This window comes from Drosophila ananassae, chromosome 3L (assembly GCF_017639315.1).
Source record: "Drosophila ananassae strain 14024-0371.13 chromosome 3L, ASM1763931v2, whole genome shotgun sequence".
Taxonomy (NCBI): Eukaryota; Metazoa; Arthropoda; class Insecta; order Diptera; family Drosophilidae; genus Drosophila; species Drosophila ananassae.
This window is the reverse complement of record NC_057929.1, coordinates 10,171,993-10,185,874: the sequence shown is the minus strand read 5'-3', so window position 1 is coordinate 10,185,874 and position 13,882 is coordinate 10,171,993. Positions and strand designations below refer to the sequence as shown.

Genomic DNA, 13,882 nt, shown 5'->3' with positions numbered 1-13,882 from the left:
GTTAGGAACAATAAAATTGGAGGTGAAAATGAGACTTTAAATGGGGCACTAACCTGCAATGGGAGCTGGAACAGGCTCCTCTGTCACGGAATCGTCCTGGAATACCATGGGAGGAGGAGGTGGAGGCGACACCGGTGGCGCCACTCCCGTGGTTTCCACCAGAAGAACATTAGTGGTCTCTGTAAATGCGGGTTCGTGCTCCTCCGGCAATGTGTGGGAGATGAGACTGGTGCGATCGACAAGTTCGTCCAGGACGAGCTTCGTATTCTGGCCACCGATGAGGTGTTTGCTCAGAAGACGATCGTTTAGCTCGTTGCAGCGCATCAAGTCCAGTGAACTGTCCTCGGCATCCGAACCCATCTCCGACAGATCACTGACCTCGTCGGCGGTCTTGTCGCCAATCTGAGCCCGAACATTCTCCTTGGGCGCGGGCACCAGCATTCCAATGCTGCTGGGAGTGGCTGAGCTGCGTTTCTTTTTAAATAACCAATTGTCTTCCCAGGTTCCATCAGCAATCATGCTCGAGGAGATGGATCCAACATCTGTAATAGGAGGAAGTCCATTATAGCTCATGATTGAATTTAAAGAACTATAAAATAATTACCATCCTCGGATTCCGTGACAGAGGCTGAGAAATCAGGAAGTGGCACCATGTGAGCGGCTATATAATCACTAAGTACCGATTCCCTTTCCAATTCCGCCTGCAGGGATTGGGATTTGCCATTCTATGGATTGGGGATTATGGGTTAAGAAAAGTATATTATTTTATCATAAAATTGTTCTTACATCCAAGACAATCTCATGATCGGTTAGGCTGCTATCACTTCGTGGCTCTATGGAACTACCGGACGTGGTGCTCAACGCTTCGGCATTGAAATTCTCGTCAATGTGGTGACCACTCAAGTCCGGCGTGCTTTCCGCCAGTAGCCTTGTATTCCCTTCCTTATCCGCAATCTGTGAAAGACACAAGACATGTTATCCCATGGGCCTTGGCATTGTGCAATTTAAATGTTGTTGAACTCGAAGACACCGATTTGTTGTGGGTCAACCGAGTGGGTGACACGAAAAGCCCTTAAGCAGATTAAGTCCAGTAGGTTCCTGAATGGTCACTTGACGACAGGTACTTCATCGATTCATTATACAGAACCTACAACGTCATTGATTACCAAAAAAAAAAATTGATTGACTTTGGTGAGGGGGTAGAATTTTATTGGCCTATCGAGTTGTTAAGTGCTGACTGGATCAGTGACGCTGAGATAAGATTTGAATACCCGACTAAAGATGACTCATTGAACTATTTATTGGCACTGGATTTATGACTCTATAGTTCTGACATGTGTTTACTTTATCTCCTGGATCTGCCATTGTCCTGCGAGTAGGAGTTCCGATCGATTTCCCTCAAAATCAGTTTATCCAATTAGTGCTGCGATTGATTTGTGTAGTTTTCTGCTGTTTACAAGACGTCTGCACGGCTGAGACAATGGACTGCAACTAATTAGCCTGCTCTGGTCCGGTCTAACAATATACTAGCAATTCAATTGAAGCCGCCAAAGTGCAGGCCAAATAAAAACGAAAAATGGCGGAAATGGGCAGAAAATGGCTTACAAAATGGTTAAGAGACAGAGACCGAGAGACTGGTGTACTACAGGTGGTGACTGGGTCATAGATTGTGATTTATTTCCTTACCTTATTTAGCACCGCCGTGGCCAGCAGATCCTGGTAGATCTTTGGCTCAAAGTAGTGCTCAGTGCGGTGGCGCCGCTTTAGGCCATTTCCATTGGCCAGCTCCGAGACGTGGGATCTGGTGTCCAAACTAATCTCCGAGACGGCTCCGCTGGCACTCAGGGACGAACTTCGCAGGGTCTCCGCTATAATCGTCTCGATGAGACTTCTTAGCCGGGTCTGCGAGATGTCGGCCAGCTCGTTGTTGTTGTTATTATTGTTGGTGGTATTGCCATTACTACTGTTGTTATAGCCATTCACTATGGCTGGCAGATCTGAAAGCAAGTGTAGAGAGCAATGTCAGTGGAGAAACAAGACCCAGAATTGAGCCAACAATAATGCTGGGTTAGCAAAGATCGATACAATAAAAAGTGAAAACTTGGTTACTTCTAGGCGGGTGAGGGTATAGATTGTAAGGTGAGTGTGTATTTGTGTATGTGAAAGGTGAAGAAAGTGAGAGAGTGTGAGTATTTTAGCCATACCTAATTTCACCTCAATGACGTAAACCACGTAAAAGACAATTACGGCCACAACGGCATACATGCCAGTGACAAGGCCCAAAGTAAAATCCATTCTGCATGCACATATATATTATATATATCTTCGGTCTGGATGATATTCCTGATACGCTGATATCGCCTTTTCGCCTTTTTTTATTGTTTATTTACGTATTTGTGTTATTGTTTGGATTTTGTCCAAAGCTTTCATTGATATAACGGGGCGGCGAAGCTGTTAATTATATTGAGTAAATATTGGAGTTCGTTTTTGTTTCCCTAATTGAGCTTCGAGCTGAAGCATAAATGTGTCACCGCCTCCCCGGAACGCTCTCTAAACTCTTTAATGAACTCCACTCATGCTGAAAATCGCGAGTATCGTTCGCATATCTATCATTTTCCTTTGACATGCTAAGTCTATTAACATATTGCGGTTAATACCACGCCGCATAATGAATAACCCCGAGTTATCTATTTTGCGTTACAATACCGCCCATATATCTTTATCTGACTGGCTACCTGGCTGAATGGTTTTGAGCCTCCGTCCCCCGTTAGTCATTCAGGTGTGCAAAAAATACCCATACAAATGTCACAAACAGATACTTTTGTGTCTGACATCCAGAACTAGCATTTCAGTTCGAGTCATCAATGGAATTAGCAAACGGAATCTTAGAAACTGGCCCCTAGGACAGAACCAGCCGGATCACTTTTCAACAATCATTCTCAGTCACTCCAAAGTTCAGGGTTCAATGGAAATCACTCAAGCAATTATTAACAGGGCATAGTAATTCGGTTTATTTCACTTTTAATACATTTTTAACTCCTGCCCCTGAAAAAGGGTTCAAGTGGTCTGATAACTCGCCATCAGATAGCTCCGACTTCGGTACGATCAATTAGGGTTTTTTTGCGATAAGTTGGGTGCACAGCAAGGTTTTATAGACAACTTAGGGTTTTGTTTAGTTAAGGTCAGATATAAACTATCTAGGGGGAGCAGGCACACCATCACACACAGACACACACACGGACTCGTGTCGAAAGTCCACGATCATCAATGGAAGATCATAATTTGTTGTTAATCTTGGGATTCAGGGCTCTAAGCGGGACTCGGGGATCATTAATATTTATTAGCGTTGATTAAGGTCTCTTCCTCGTCTGTCAGGTTGTTTTTACCTCACGATTATTGATTTCTAATTTTGTTCATTTCATTTTTTGCCAACTTGGTGCCGGGTCAAGGTTGGCGATAAGTCATAACTAACTCGGCGATCTCTTAACGTGTTCATATGTAGGTTTTATTGTCTTATCTCTGCCCTGTCACCTGAAGATGGAAAAGTTCTTGCTTTATTTTTGGCCAAAAATTCTTGTGTTATTTATGTTGTTTTATATGCCATGTTATCACTCTCGGATTCGGTTGGTCCGGAGCCCGTTTTGGCGTTACGATCTCGGCGCGACGCTTCTGACAACTGAAGCGGTACCGTGCGATTCCCGAGCAACTAGCGAGCGGTGAGCAGCCGCCAGCGGCTAGCGGTGAGCGTATACCGTCTAAACGCTCACTCACACTCCCAAGTTGGACTAAGTGATTCCCTACAGTGGGCCGAGAGTTGCGAGTTGCGAGTCCGGGCCTTAAACGCAGAGTTTGGCTTTGTAATTTACAAGCTTGTGATTACATGGCCGGGTATTACCAAAAGCAACTTCGAGCGTGACCATGTCAATCGGCTAACCCCTTGAGTGGTCGTGTAAGTAAGTCATTTACTTCAATTTACAAAACTCGGAACCAGTTGGGGTGCTAGGCGCCTACAGTGCGTATGATTAATACCAATCGCAGTCAGACATCAGAGCTAAGGCCAACTGTCTTTGGCATCAGAATGCATGTGTGTGTTTTATTTTGTATCATATTCCTCCGACTGTTTTCTAGCAGTCGGCACTTCAATGGCAGGAGGTAACCTTATCACAGCTGTAAGCCCTTATCAGCCAGGCGCTGACTCTTTGCGCTTCTTATCAAAAAGCACTGACCGCGATTTTAGATTGCCTGTCGTTAGCTTTTTCGAGGGAGCAGTATTTATAGGCAAAGTTTGTTAGTGAGAGGAACTAGTGAGAATAATTGGGGGCGATAACAGGGCAATCTTTGATTCATAGATTTCTTTTATGGTTATGGGGCTTTTCTTCAAATCAGTTATAAAAGAATGCATGCCAAGGCTAGATGGTTATCACACAGCAGAATTACACTAAGAAACACAGTAATTTGTTTAGTTTTTATTCGGGAAGTAGTCTAATTTAAAGGAGAATCGAATGGTTATCGAAATAATCGAAATTATGGTTTGTTCGATTACAGTCTACAATAATACTACACATCGGTAGCTTTTAGATTAGCATACACAAACTAAGGATTATGGCGTGCATGCTCGATCGATAGGTGACTATCGGATATCGATTACTTACCCCCTTTGAGCGCGCGCGCACACAAACCGTTCTCCAAATTGATAAGCAGGTTACTCAGCTTCGCATGGAACTTATCGAAGAGTTGCAAGTCTGATTGCAGGTGTGTGTAGTTTCGGGTATGTGTGTAGGTGAGGTGTGCAAATATTTGTTAATGAGCGAACAACACAAAATGGCAACACAGAAAGACTTTCCAGCAAGCTCCCTCACGAAAGCTCGCCTAAAAGTATGCTTTTTTGCGGGCGAAGCAACAAATGTTGCCAAGCCACGTAAGGCACTTTGTTGCCAAGCCAATTGAAATTTATTTGCGCAAATTACGCGAGTGCACTCAAAGTGCAAAAAATTGCATTTGCCCTAATCAAATCTAAGGCAATCAGGGTACTTACAGTTCTCGCTTTTAGACAGCTGCCCCACTTTGATCTGATCCAGGTTGCCGCCCAGCATTTCGGCCACGATCTGCTCAACGTATTCCCGTATCTTGGCCCTTTCATCCAAATTGTTAGCCTGTCCTACCTGGCTAACACTCTCAAATTCTGCAATGGATTCTATTACGATATTGCTTGGTATAGTTTATAGGAAATAACTTACGCATGCTACTATCGTTGCCATCTCCTGCAATTGGTATGTAGACCTCACTGCGGGCCCTCATGGGATAGACAAACTTGTGCTGGTTGAAGGACATCTGTTCCGCCACCCAGGAGGAGGTGTGGGCCAGGGACTCCTTGGAGTTCTGGCACAGTTGGCACTCCCATTTGGCGTCCTTGGGCCGCCAGTCGGCGCACTTGAGTCCGCGGCAAACAGATTTTCCGCAGGTGCAGCATGTCACATAACTGGAAATGTCAAATGAAAATTGTTCTAGAATCTAGACAGTCTACCCCCAATTATCATTAAAAATCTGTTTATTTTACTGTGTTTTTTCCTTGAAATCTGCATATCTCAATTTTGAATCACAAACATCTTCTATTTGAATATTCTAATGAATAAAAAATCATTCGGCAAATGACTAACGGTTGTGACGCATTCGAAACTTTCACTTTGAGTTCTATTGGCAGTAAGCCTTTAACCCATGACCCCAATATTTAAACTCACTTTTTGGCACTGCTCAGATCCAAGTCTGCACAGCAGACATTGCAGTTTTGATCCTCGCGGGTCTCCTCCTTCGTCCACTTCTTATTGGCTAGTTTACTGGAAAAAAAGACGGAAGGAATTCAATGGTTAGTTCAAAAGAAGGAAAACAAACATCGCGATTAGTCAGGTCAGTTCTATCGAAGCTCTGGGGTTATTCAACGGCCAGAAGGTCAAGATAAGCAGAGTGTTTGAAAAAAAATCAGCTAATTAGTCGTTGGCCAGACTCGCCAAATCAAGCCAAACGATCACGTTGCCAAAGTTTCAAGCTGGACTGGACAAAGACTTCCCAGTTCAGAAAGAGGTTGCAGCTGGTATTTGCAATTGACTTTCTCCGGCGCCATTCCCGAAAAATTGCATAAGTAACATGCCAAACCCGTTGGACCAGGCAAACAAAAATAACGTTTGTTTTCTAGCCAAGTTTATTCAACTCCCCCACTCCGGGAGTATATTAGATATCTTTTAATATAACAAGATGCAGCTTAGAGCTAATCACACTTCTTACGGGCTAGCAGACATTTTGTCGCCATGATATGCATTCGGATTCGGATTATGTCAGTCACTTACAGTTCTTACACAAGACCAGAGTAAAAAGAAGGGAATTCCTAGGTGTCTTGTACGTGATCGGAATCATAAATCACAAAAATCATTCCGCTGCTAAACTTATTCAAATGGCAAATTTCGCAATGACTGATAAACAAACAAATACAATTTTAATTTAATGATGAACGGAAAGCGAAAATATTACACATTCGGTAGGCTGGCGAACGAAAACACTAAATAATTTTTAAAATCAATACAGTATAGGAAAAATATATATAGATTCAGTCCACAGTATACCCGACCTAACTAAGACTCTAACTAATTCTAATTAAAATCGATGTCCATTATGTGTGCAACTGTTGCTGCTGCTGCTGCTGATGTTGCTGATGTTGCTGCTGCATGTACTGTTGCTGTCGCTGATTAAATCGCATTCGCCGACGTGCCCATTGGTCGTAGTTGTTCTCCAGATTCTCATAGTAGATCTGTTCCTCGCGATCGTCGCCGTTGTCCTCCTCCCAGTCGTCGGCGGGTCGTCCGAAGACGGGATTGCTGGTGGTTAGCTTGAGGAGGACCACCTCCATGGTGCAGGCCATGAAGAGGAAGCCCAGCACCGCAAAGCTAATGGGCATGCACATGAGCCTTTCCACCTGGCACAGCAGCGTCGAGGAGAAAATCATTCTCCTTTCTGGTTGTCGGGTTGTTTGTTGTCTGTGGACTGTTTGCTACGAGTCTTAACTGGTATGGTGATTGGGGTCTTTCAGGTATTCAAATTGTTTTTTGTCGAATGATTTAAGCCGAATTGTTTGCTGTGATTTGGCATGGCACTCGCGTTGAACTGTTTTCGCCAATGGAAGCACATAAATGCCAATTCGCTATCAAATCGCTATCCGCGTCCCCTCGACACTGACAACTTTCTCGCACAAGGTTTGCCTTTGTTATGCGCAGTTGGCTTTGAGCGTCGGCGGTCAACAGCTGAGATAGCTCGGGTTGGCTCTCCATAACTCTACCATATATCTCGATATATCTGTTCGCTCCGCCGTGTTGCTCATGCGCCGCGTGCCCCAATGCCGGTTTGCCGTCTGGCAGCGAGAGGATAGCTCCCGTAACGCTCTCTCCTATATGTATATACCTCTCACAAACTTGTTAATGACGTAAGACGTAGCCCCCCCGAAATCGGAGGAGGAACAGGTCCATATAGCGGAATGACTTCGCATATTTCCATGCAGATTTATGGCCTTTCTTCAATGATCTCTCTACAAGCCTGGTCGGTGGACTGGCTGCTGGCAACCTGGTCAAGCAGGAACCGTTTTGGCGAGGGGAGGCTTCTCCACAATCCACTCCACAATCCGCACAGAACCAGCATCATCAGTTGTCCGGGCCTGTATACTATGCATATGCATTCGTTTGTCTACTAATTTATTTTTCGGCTATATATACATCCCTCTCGTAGTCAGCGTCTCGGCCTGAACTTCATTAATTTCCAAATGCTAATTGTGAGAAACATTCCGCAAACGAGTTTGCCAAAATTCTTGTCTAGTACAGTAATTTATGCATGTTTTAAGCGCTTTATTAACTAATCAATCGAACTGCTGACTAGTATCGTCTAGATTATTATAATAACTAATATTTCAGGAATAAGAGGCGCCAAAAGATCCCAAACACCTTCCTCGGACGTTGTCTGGAAATCTTTAAAAGTCAAATAACTCAAGAGGCGACTGGAGATTTCCTCGAAATCTGATTGGAGAATCTGGGTTAATATATGTGAAGGTCTCATGTATCCCATTAGCATATTCTCCAGCCTGAGAAAGCATAAAAAAGCAATAGGGTTCTACGGGCCGGAATTAATATCTCAAGACAGGGCAAGAACAGAGAGCTTTCACAAACGTGTCGGTGATAACATAATCTTCAGGTTCTTCAAAGTGGGAGTTGTATTTTGCGAAATCACCATAACTGTTTTATAGTCATTCTGGAGATAAAGAAAAGCCACTATAATGTGTTATTTTTTATCTTTTCTGTGAGATCATCAAAGGCTAAAAAAAAAGATATTTTTTAAGTCAAAATCATGCATTTGAAGTAAGCGCCTAAAAGCATGCTTTTAATAATAAAATTTACCACCAAGCAGTATAACATATTCCTCGCTGTTTTTCGACTTTCATGTTATTGTGTTCTCACAAACAGTGTTTTTAGAAGCCACTTTCGACGGTTGAAAACTGTTTGGCCATAACTTTTTGTGGTTTTCACTCGCCTGCCACATGAATAACACAACCAGTTTGGTTCTCACTTTAACAGCAAATAAAAACCGAGAATATCTTCGCATATCTGTACTGCGGCATCGTATGAAGTTAATTGCACTTGTCTGACTTTCCACAGCCCCGCAACCAGTTTTTTGCTTTACGAGCCAAGAATCGGAATTATATGTGACGGTTTTTTTTGGCATTTAATTAGCATAACACCTTGGGATGTAAGATATGGCACACTTTTGACGATGTTGGCATTTGGAAAACAACATTAAGCCAACACTTTTCAAACCCTTTGAGTTTTGAAACACTCAACACCCTCCCACACCCCACGAATAAAGTATAACTGTAGCTGTTATTAATAATACTAATTACGTTGTCAACAAAACGCCTAATTAAGCCGCCATTGAGTAGTGACGAAAGGCAAACAATCGATTGGGTTGTTAGCTTCGGGCTAATTGTTATTGTCGATTCGTGACGCTTTTTAACTTGGCTTGTGGGTGGAGAGGAGTGGCAAGGAAAGCTTGGCTTGGAGTCTGCCCTTTGTTGGCCAACAACTTCCGGTTGCCATTCTGAAAGACTTGGTTCTTGCCACCTTGCCATATTGGCATCACAGAAGTCAACGACTGAGTGTGTCTGCCATTGTTATGAAACGGTCTAACGGTCTACAAACGACTAGCCATTGATAAGCCATTACACCTGCAGCATAAATAAGTTCGAAGCAGGTGGCGCGGATTGCGCAATCCTTAATTAAGGCAGAGCTATGTACTGGTTGCCCAAAGAAAGCAATTGCAACGCTGAAAAATGGCAACTGGCAAGTGGCAAGTGGCAGCTGCGATGGGGGGCAAAGGAAAAAGTGGCAGCAATTATGTCAAATCTCATTTTATGCGAAACGCTCTTTCTCTTGCCAGCGAACATCGGGGAGCAGTTTCCCACACGCAAACGCAATCAAGTCATGCGAAACGATGGACACGTAATCGGGACTTGGAAGCTGCAAGCCCAGAAAGTTAAGTTTCAGTTTCTATTTTCATTTTTTTTTCGGGTTTATCTGAATCTGTTTTAGCCGCATCTGCTGCACTAGCTGCACTGCACCGGCACCGGCACATGCACGTGCGGATGTGCCGGGGCTGAGCTCACGTAGCCAGCGGATATGTGCCCTCGCTTATCGGTCCACGATTCGATTAACTCACCCCAGAACTCGCTGGGCGCCACACTGCAGCAGGTAAGCGCCTCCGATGAGGCCAACCACTGAGGTAAGTCCGAGCAGCAGGTTGCCGCTTCCCGGGCGGTTGATCGGCAGCTCCATGATGCAAATGTACGGTCGCATCCACCGCTTCACACACTGCGGAATTCGCATTAAATTCAATTACTTTTGATTGCAATCAGCATCCGAAGCACAAAGACACTACACAGTACACACAAGAGCCCTTTGAAGTCACTTCCTCTGCATCGGAAATCTTTAATTCGACTAAATCATAACTATTTCCTATACTACGTGTTTTGAACAATTCATACTTTGGCCCCCAGTCTTATCAAAAAGTTTTGTTTGTTTGGTTTAATTTTCGACTTCTTTATCGGGGTTTGGTCTAGAAGTTGTACCCTTTGCTGGGCATTTAAGTTTCTAAAAGTTAGTCTGACTAATAATGGCATTTTATTATTACTTTTTTATTAAAAAAAAACTTTAGTAAAGTCTACAATTCATTTATTTTTCAATAATCACGTCTATAAATATTTTCAAGTACACATCATTTGAGGAAACAATTTAAGGTAACTTCGTGACTTTAGATAATTTACTTTTCAATAAAAATGTAAGTAATTCAAGATTTAATATTGCCAAATAAACCTTACTAAAATAAACTTAAATTGATTAATTTTATGAGTCTTTTCTCGAATTTATTTTTAGGTTTGAGAACTTTTGTTCAGTCACCTCCGTTTGAATCACGTACGACGTTCGGTTATTTATTCGTTTATTTATTTTCTGAAGTGTTTCTTTGTGTTTAATTTTGCACACTGCGATTAGCACTAATTAAAGTTGATAAATGTGAGTATATAGTATAGGATGTCTAAACTGCAGGTTCTTATCGACGGCTTATGTTTTTTTCCAGGGAGATCTGTGATGAGAGTTGCGTAACTTCTTTGGCCTTTGCCTAATTAATTAAAAAATTTATGGGCTTTTGTTGGTGATTTTGTGCTTCTGAGATGTCTAAGACTGATTATCGTGTTATTCACTTCAGTTGGCATTAAAGTTTTTATTTTTTATAGTTGTGGAATCGTTCAGGTGAACCGAAGTGAACTTCACTGGGGGATATCTGAATAAATAATTACCGAAAAACTTTATGAATTTTTCTGTTTTTTTGTTTAATTATGAACAGCGTTGATTATCAATCACTTTTCGGGGAATATCTTTTGGAGGTGTCTGCCACACGAATTCAACCTGCTAATTGCCATCGCCCCCACTACCCACCGCCCCAACTCTTTAATCTCACACCGAAGACGACAACAATCCCGAACGCATGACGCAGAAATTGAAACAATTCGCGGCTGTTCACTCGTAACAAAACTGATTAAGATCACGAGGCTATATAGCGTCTATAGCTGTAAGGGCTGTTTAGCCTCCACTGCCAAGTTAACGATTGGAGCAGTTGACTCCGACTGCGAATGCGACTGGAGCGGCGACAGGTTTGTTTTAGGCAAGTTATATTTTGGTTTGTTGATTTTCTCGTACAATTATTATATAGCTGATGGGTTTTGTTTGTCCACTTCGTTATTGCAGCGATCCGAATATATAAGGCTCCGCTGATTTGATAAGAGTTCCGCTGGCGTCCAGCGATAAATATTATATATCTGAGCTCCCATATAAAGGCAACTCTGAAGCGCCAACCGAAAAATTCACAGATAAGTGTCAAGACAATCTCCGAGGTTAAGTCGCCCCCGACGTGTTTCCGCTACTCTATATACTGCCAACTGGGTTAATACCAAAGCATAATATTATTTCTGATTATTATTTGGAGTATTTTGGAATTTTTCAGATATTTTTGTGTAAATTTTGTTTAATTTTTTGTAGGGTTTTGTGTGCGTTGCGTGCGAGTAACCAAAATGGAACTGGCCAATATTCGCGGACTGGGTCAGAGCTTTGGCGGACATGCAACCAAACGGGGAAGTAAAGCAAATCCCCATTGATCGGCCAAAAGATGTGACAGTTATGGGCACCACCACTACCCATCCACAGTCCATATTTCTGACCAGGTATTGTCCAACGAGGCCCCCCCTTATGCAAATTCATTGGCAGCTGCCAGTCACATGTCAGCGGCTTGGCGGCTTGTCGGCTTGGCGGCTTTTGTGGCAAGAGTTTGGGGCCGAAAAGAAATACATATGTTTGTGCATACCTTTGAAATCGATTGGCCCTGCCATTGGCCATGCAAAGCTTGCGGCAATTAATTGGTATTAATCAACTTAATTATGAAATGTTCGATAAGATTGCGGCTACACTCCCCGGGCGGCTTGACTCGTGTAGCGAAAATAAATATTTGTGGAATGGGGAGCGGGTTCTGGAATCTTCAGAGACCACTTGGGATACACTATGCTAATTTTTATTCAAAATTCCAAATCCCAACAATGAGTGGAAAATGAGTTTGGCTTTCATATATAAAGCTGGTAGTTTCAAGCTGGGTTTTATTTAAAAAGTAGCATGCATAATCACTAATAACTATAAATCATGACGCGTTTACAATTTTCCCAAAAAATAAAAAGTATATCATACAGTTCATCGATTTTTTATAGATTTCTTGGAATTTTAAAGTATACCCCTTATTACCCATTAATAAAGTTAACAATTTCAAGAAAAAGACAAGCATTATAGTTGGAAGAGCCCTCTTCTAAAAAAGACAGCTTATATACGAGTTCTTCAATAAGGTCTCTTCAATTACGATCGTCAAACTGGGTAGGTCGACCATTATCGTTCTAATGGAACTTTTCCAAAACAAATTGCCAACTCATTTGAAAGTTCAGCACTTGGAGGTTTCTCTTGGACAATTGTCATCCAAACATGTAGGATTCCCAGAAGAGACGACTGCTTGCGGAATGGCTTTGGGTTGCATGAACGAGCAAACGAATAAATTGAATGACTGACTGACTGACTGAGTGAATGAGTGACTGCGCCCGAGATTTTGTCATTTACATTTTGAGGTCGGCAAATTTTCATAAATTGATATCCGCCCGCAGTCTTGCAACCGGAGATGCATGCAACCCATGCACAGAAAGAAAAAGAAAGAGTATCTAAGTATCTTTGCTGAAAAATTGTAGATATGAGTTGGTATAGTTACTTGAAACGTACACTTTGATAAAATGATAAATAAACAAACATTATCAGATAAAAAAAACAGAAAAGTTAATCTAAGTAATCCAGAAGTGAGACACATAGTGCGCCTTTATCGCTTCCGAGTGCAAGAAGCTAGAAGTTAGTGAATGCTAATCAGTCGAGAATCAGTCAAGAGCACACCCAACTTGGCTCAGGCCAATCCCAGCTGACAGTTGCTTCCGTTTTGGCCACGCACTCACCTTAATCTATCGCGCAGCTGCTGATGGGTGAGGCGGTCCCGCTGCAACACCTGGAGGATGCGTTGGCACTGTTGCAGCCGTTGCCGCCTCCTCAAGGTCGGGGTCTCTGCCTCCAGCACCGCAATCCCGCTATCCACACTACTGTTTAGCTGTTGCTGGACAGGACTACTCTCCTTGCTGCTATGGCTGCTATCGCTGTTGTTGTTGTTATCGTTGTTGTTGATGTTGCGTGCCACTGGCGATGGTGTTGCTGTTGCGGGTACTTCACCTGCCATGTTGCTGCTGTCACCGGTGATTGTGCGCGGTTTGTTTGCAAATTTCGAACGGCCCTAAGCCATTTCCGCCTCACTCACGCATTTAGTTCGTCGAGTACGAGTACGAGTATCTCACGGTTTGGATGTATCTGCGGGCTCTGGCTGCTCTAGCTGCTCTTACTGCCGTACCGCCTCTCGAAAATGTCGCGCACATGAAAACACTTTTGCCAAACAAATTCGCTTCGCTTCACTTTTGGATTTTTTCTTAACTTTTTTACCAAGTTGTATTCAGTGCTTTTTGTGTGTTAATTACGCGCCAGTTACGACCATTGTTTTGCCACTGGAATCGGGTCGGCACTGCCTTAGACTTGGCAAGTGAGCTTCCTCCCCGAAAAAAAAAAAACACACAGTCGCTTACGGAGCAGCTTATCAGGCAGCGCGATACACAAATTCAAGACTTCCCATCACGGGTAGGTGTGTGTATGTCTGTTTGTGCCTGGGAGCGTTCGGTTTCGTA

The 13,882-nt window shown here is 43.0% G+C and overlaps 2 protein-coding genes across 26 annotated transcripts in view; both read right to left on the bottom strand.

Annotated features, from left to right (window-relative positions):
* LOC6496030 (mucin-17) overlaps positions 1 to 13,882 on the bottom strand; it is a 30,600-nt gene that overhangs the window by 13,947 nt on the left and 2,771 nt on the right. For 16 of the 25 annotated variants that reach the window (XM_032451395.2, XM_044715392.1, XM_032451379.2 and 13 more), the window contains exons 2-10: positions 13,112 to 13,882; positions 5,739 to 5,834; positions 5,238 to 5,479; positions 5,036 to 5,182; positions 4,653 to 4,742; positions 1,687 to 1,997; positions 787 to 954; positions 605 to 725; positions 54 to 542 (exon numbers count right to left, since the gene is read on the bottom strand). In XM_032451395.2, the coding sequence (XP_032307286.1) occupies positions 54 to 542; positions 605 to 725; positions 787 to 954; positions 1,687 to 1,997; positions 4,653 to 4,742; positions 5,036 to 5,182; positions 5,238 to 5,479; positions 5,739 to 5,834; positions 13,112 to 13,386 (1,939 nt within the window). In that variant the 5' untranslated portion in view covers positions 13,387 to 13,882. Of the gene's footprint in view, positions 1 to 53; positions 543 to 604; positions 726 to 786; positions 955 to 1,344; positions 1,491 to 1,686; positions 1,998 to 2,204; positions 2,452 to 3,386; positions 3,697 to 4,652; positions 4,743 to 5,035; positions 5,183 to 5,237; positions 5,480 to 5,738; positions 5,835 to 9,744; positions 9,897 to 10,879; positions 11,551 to 13,111 lie in introns of those variants that run through there. The other 9 variants (XM_032451380.2, XM_001960046.4, XM_032451382.2 and 6 more) reach the window with 8 other exon arrangements.
* LOC26514376 (transcription factor asR4) lies at positions 6,179 to 7,331 on the bottom strand. Its single transcript, XM_014908527.3, has one exon. The coding sequence runs from the start codon at positions 6,992 to 6,994 to the stop codon at positions 6,662 to 6,664; it is 333 nt and encodes a 110-aa protein (XP_014764013.1). The 5' UTR covers positions 6,995 to 7,331; the 3' UTR covers positions 6,179 to 6,661.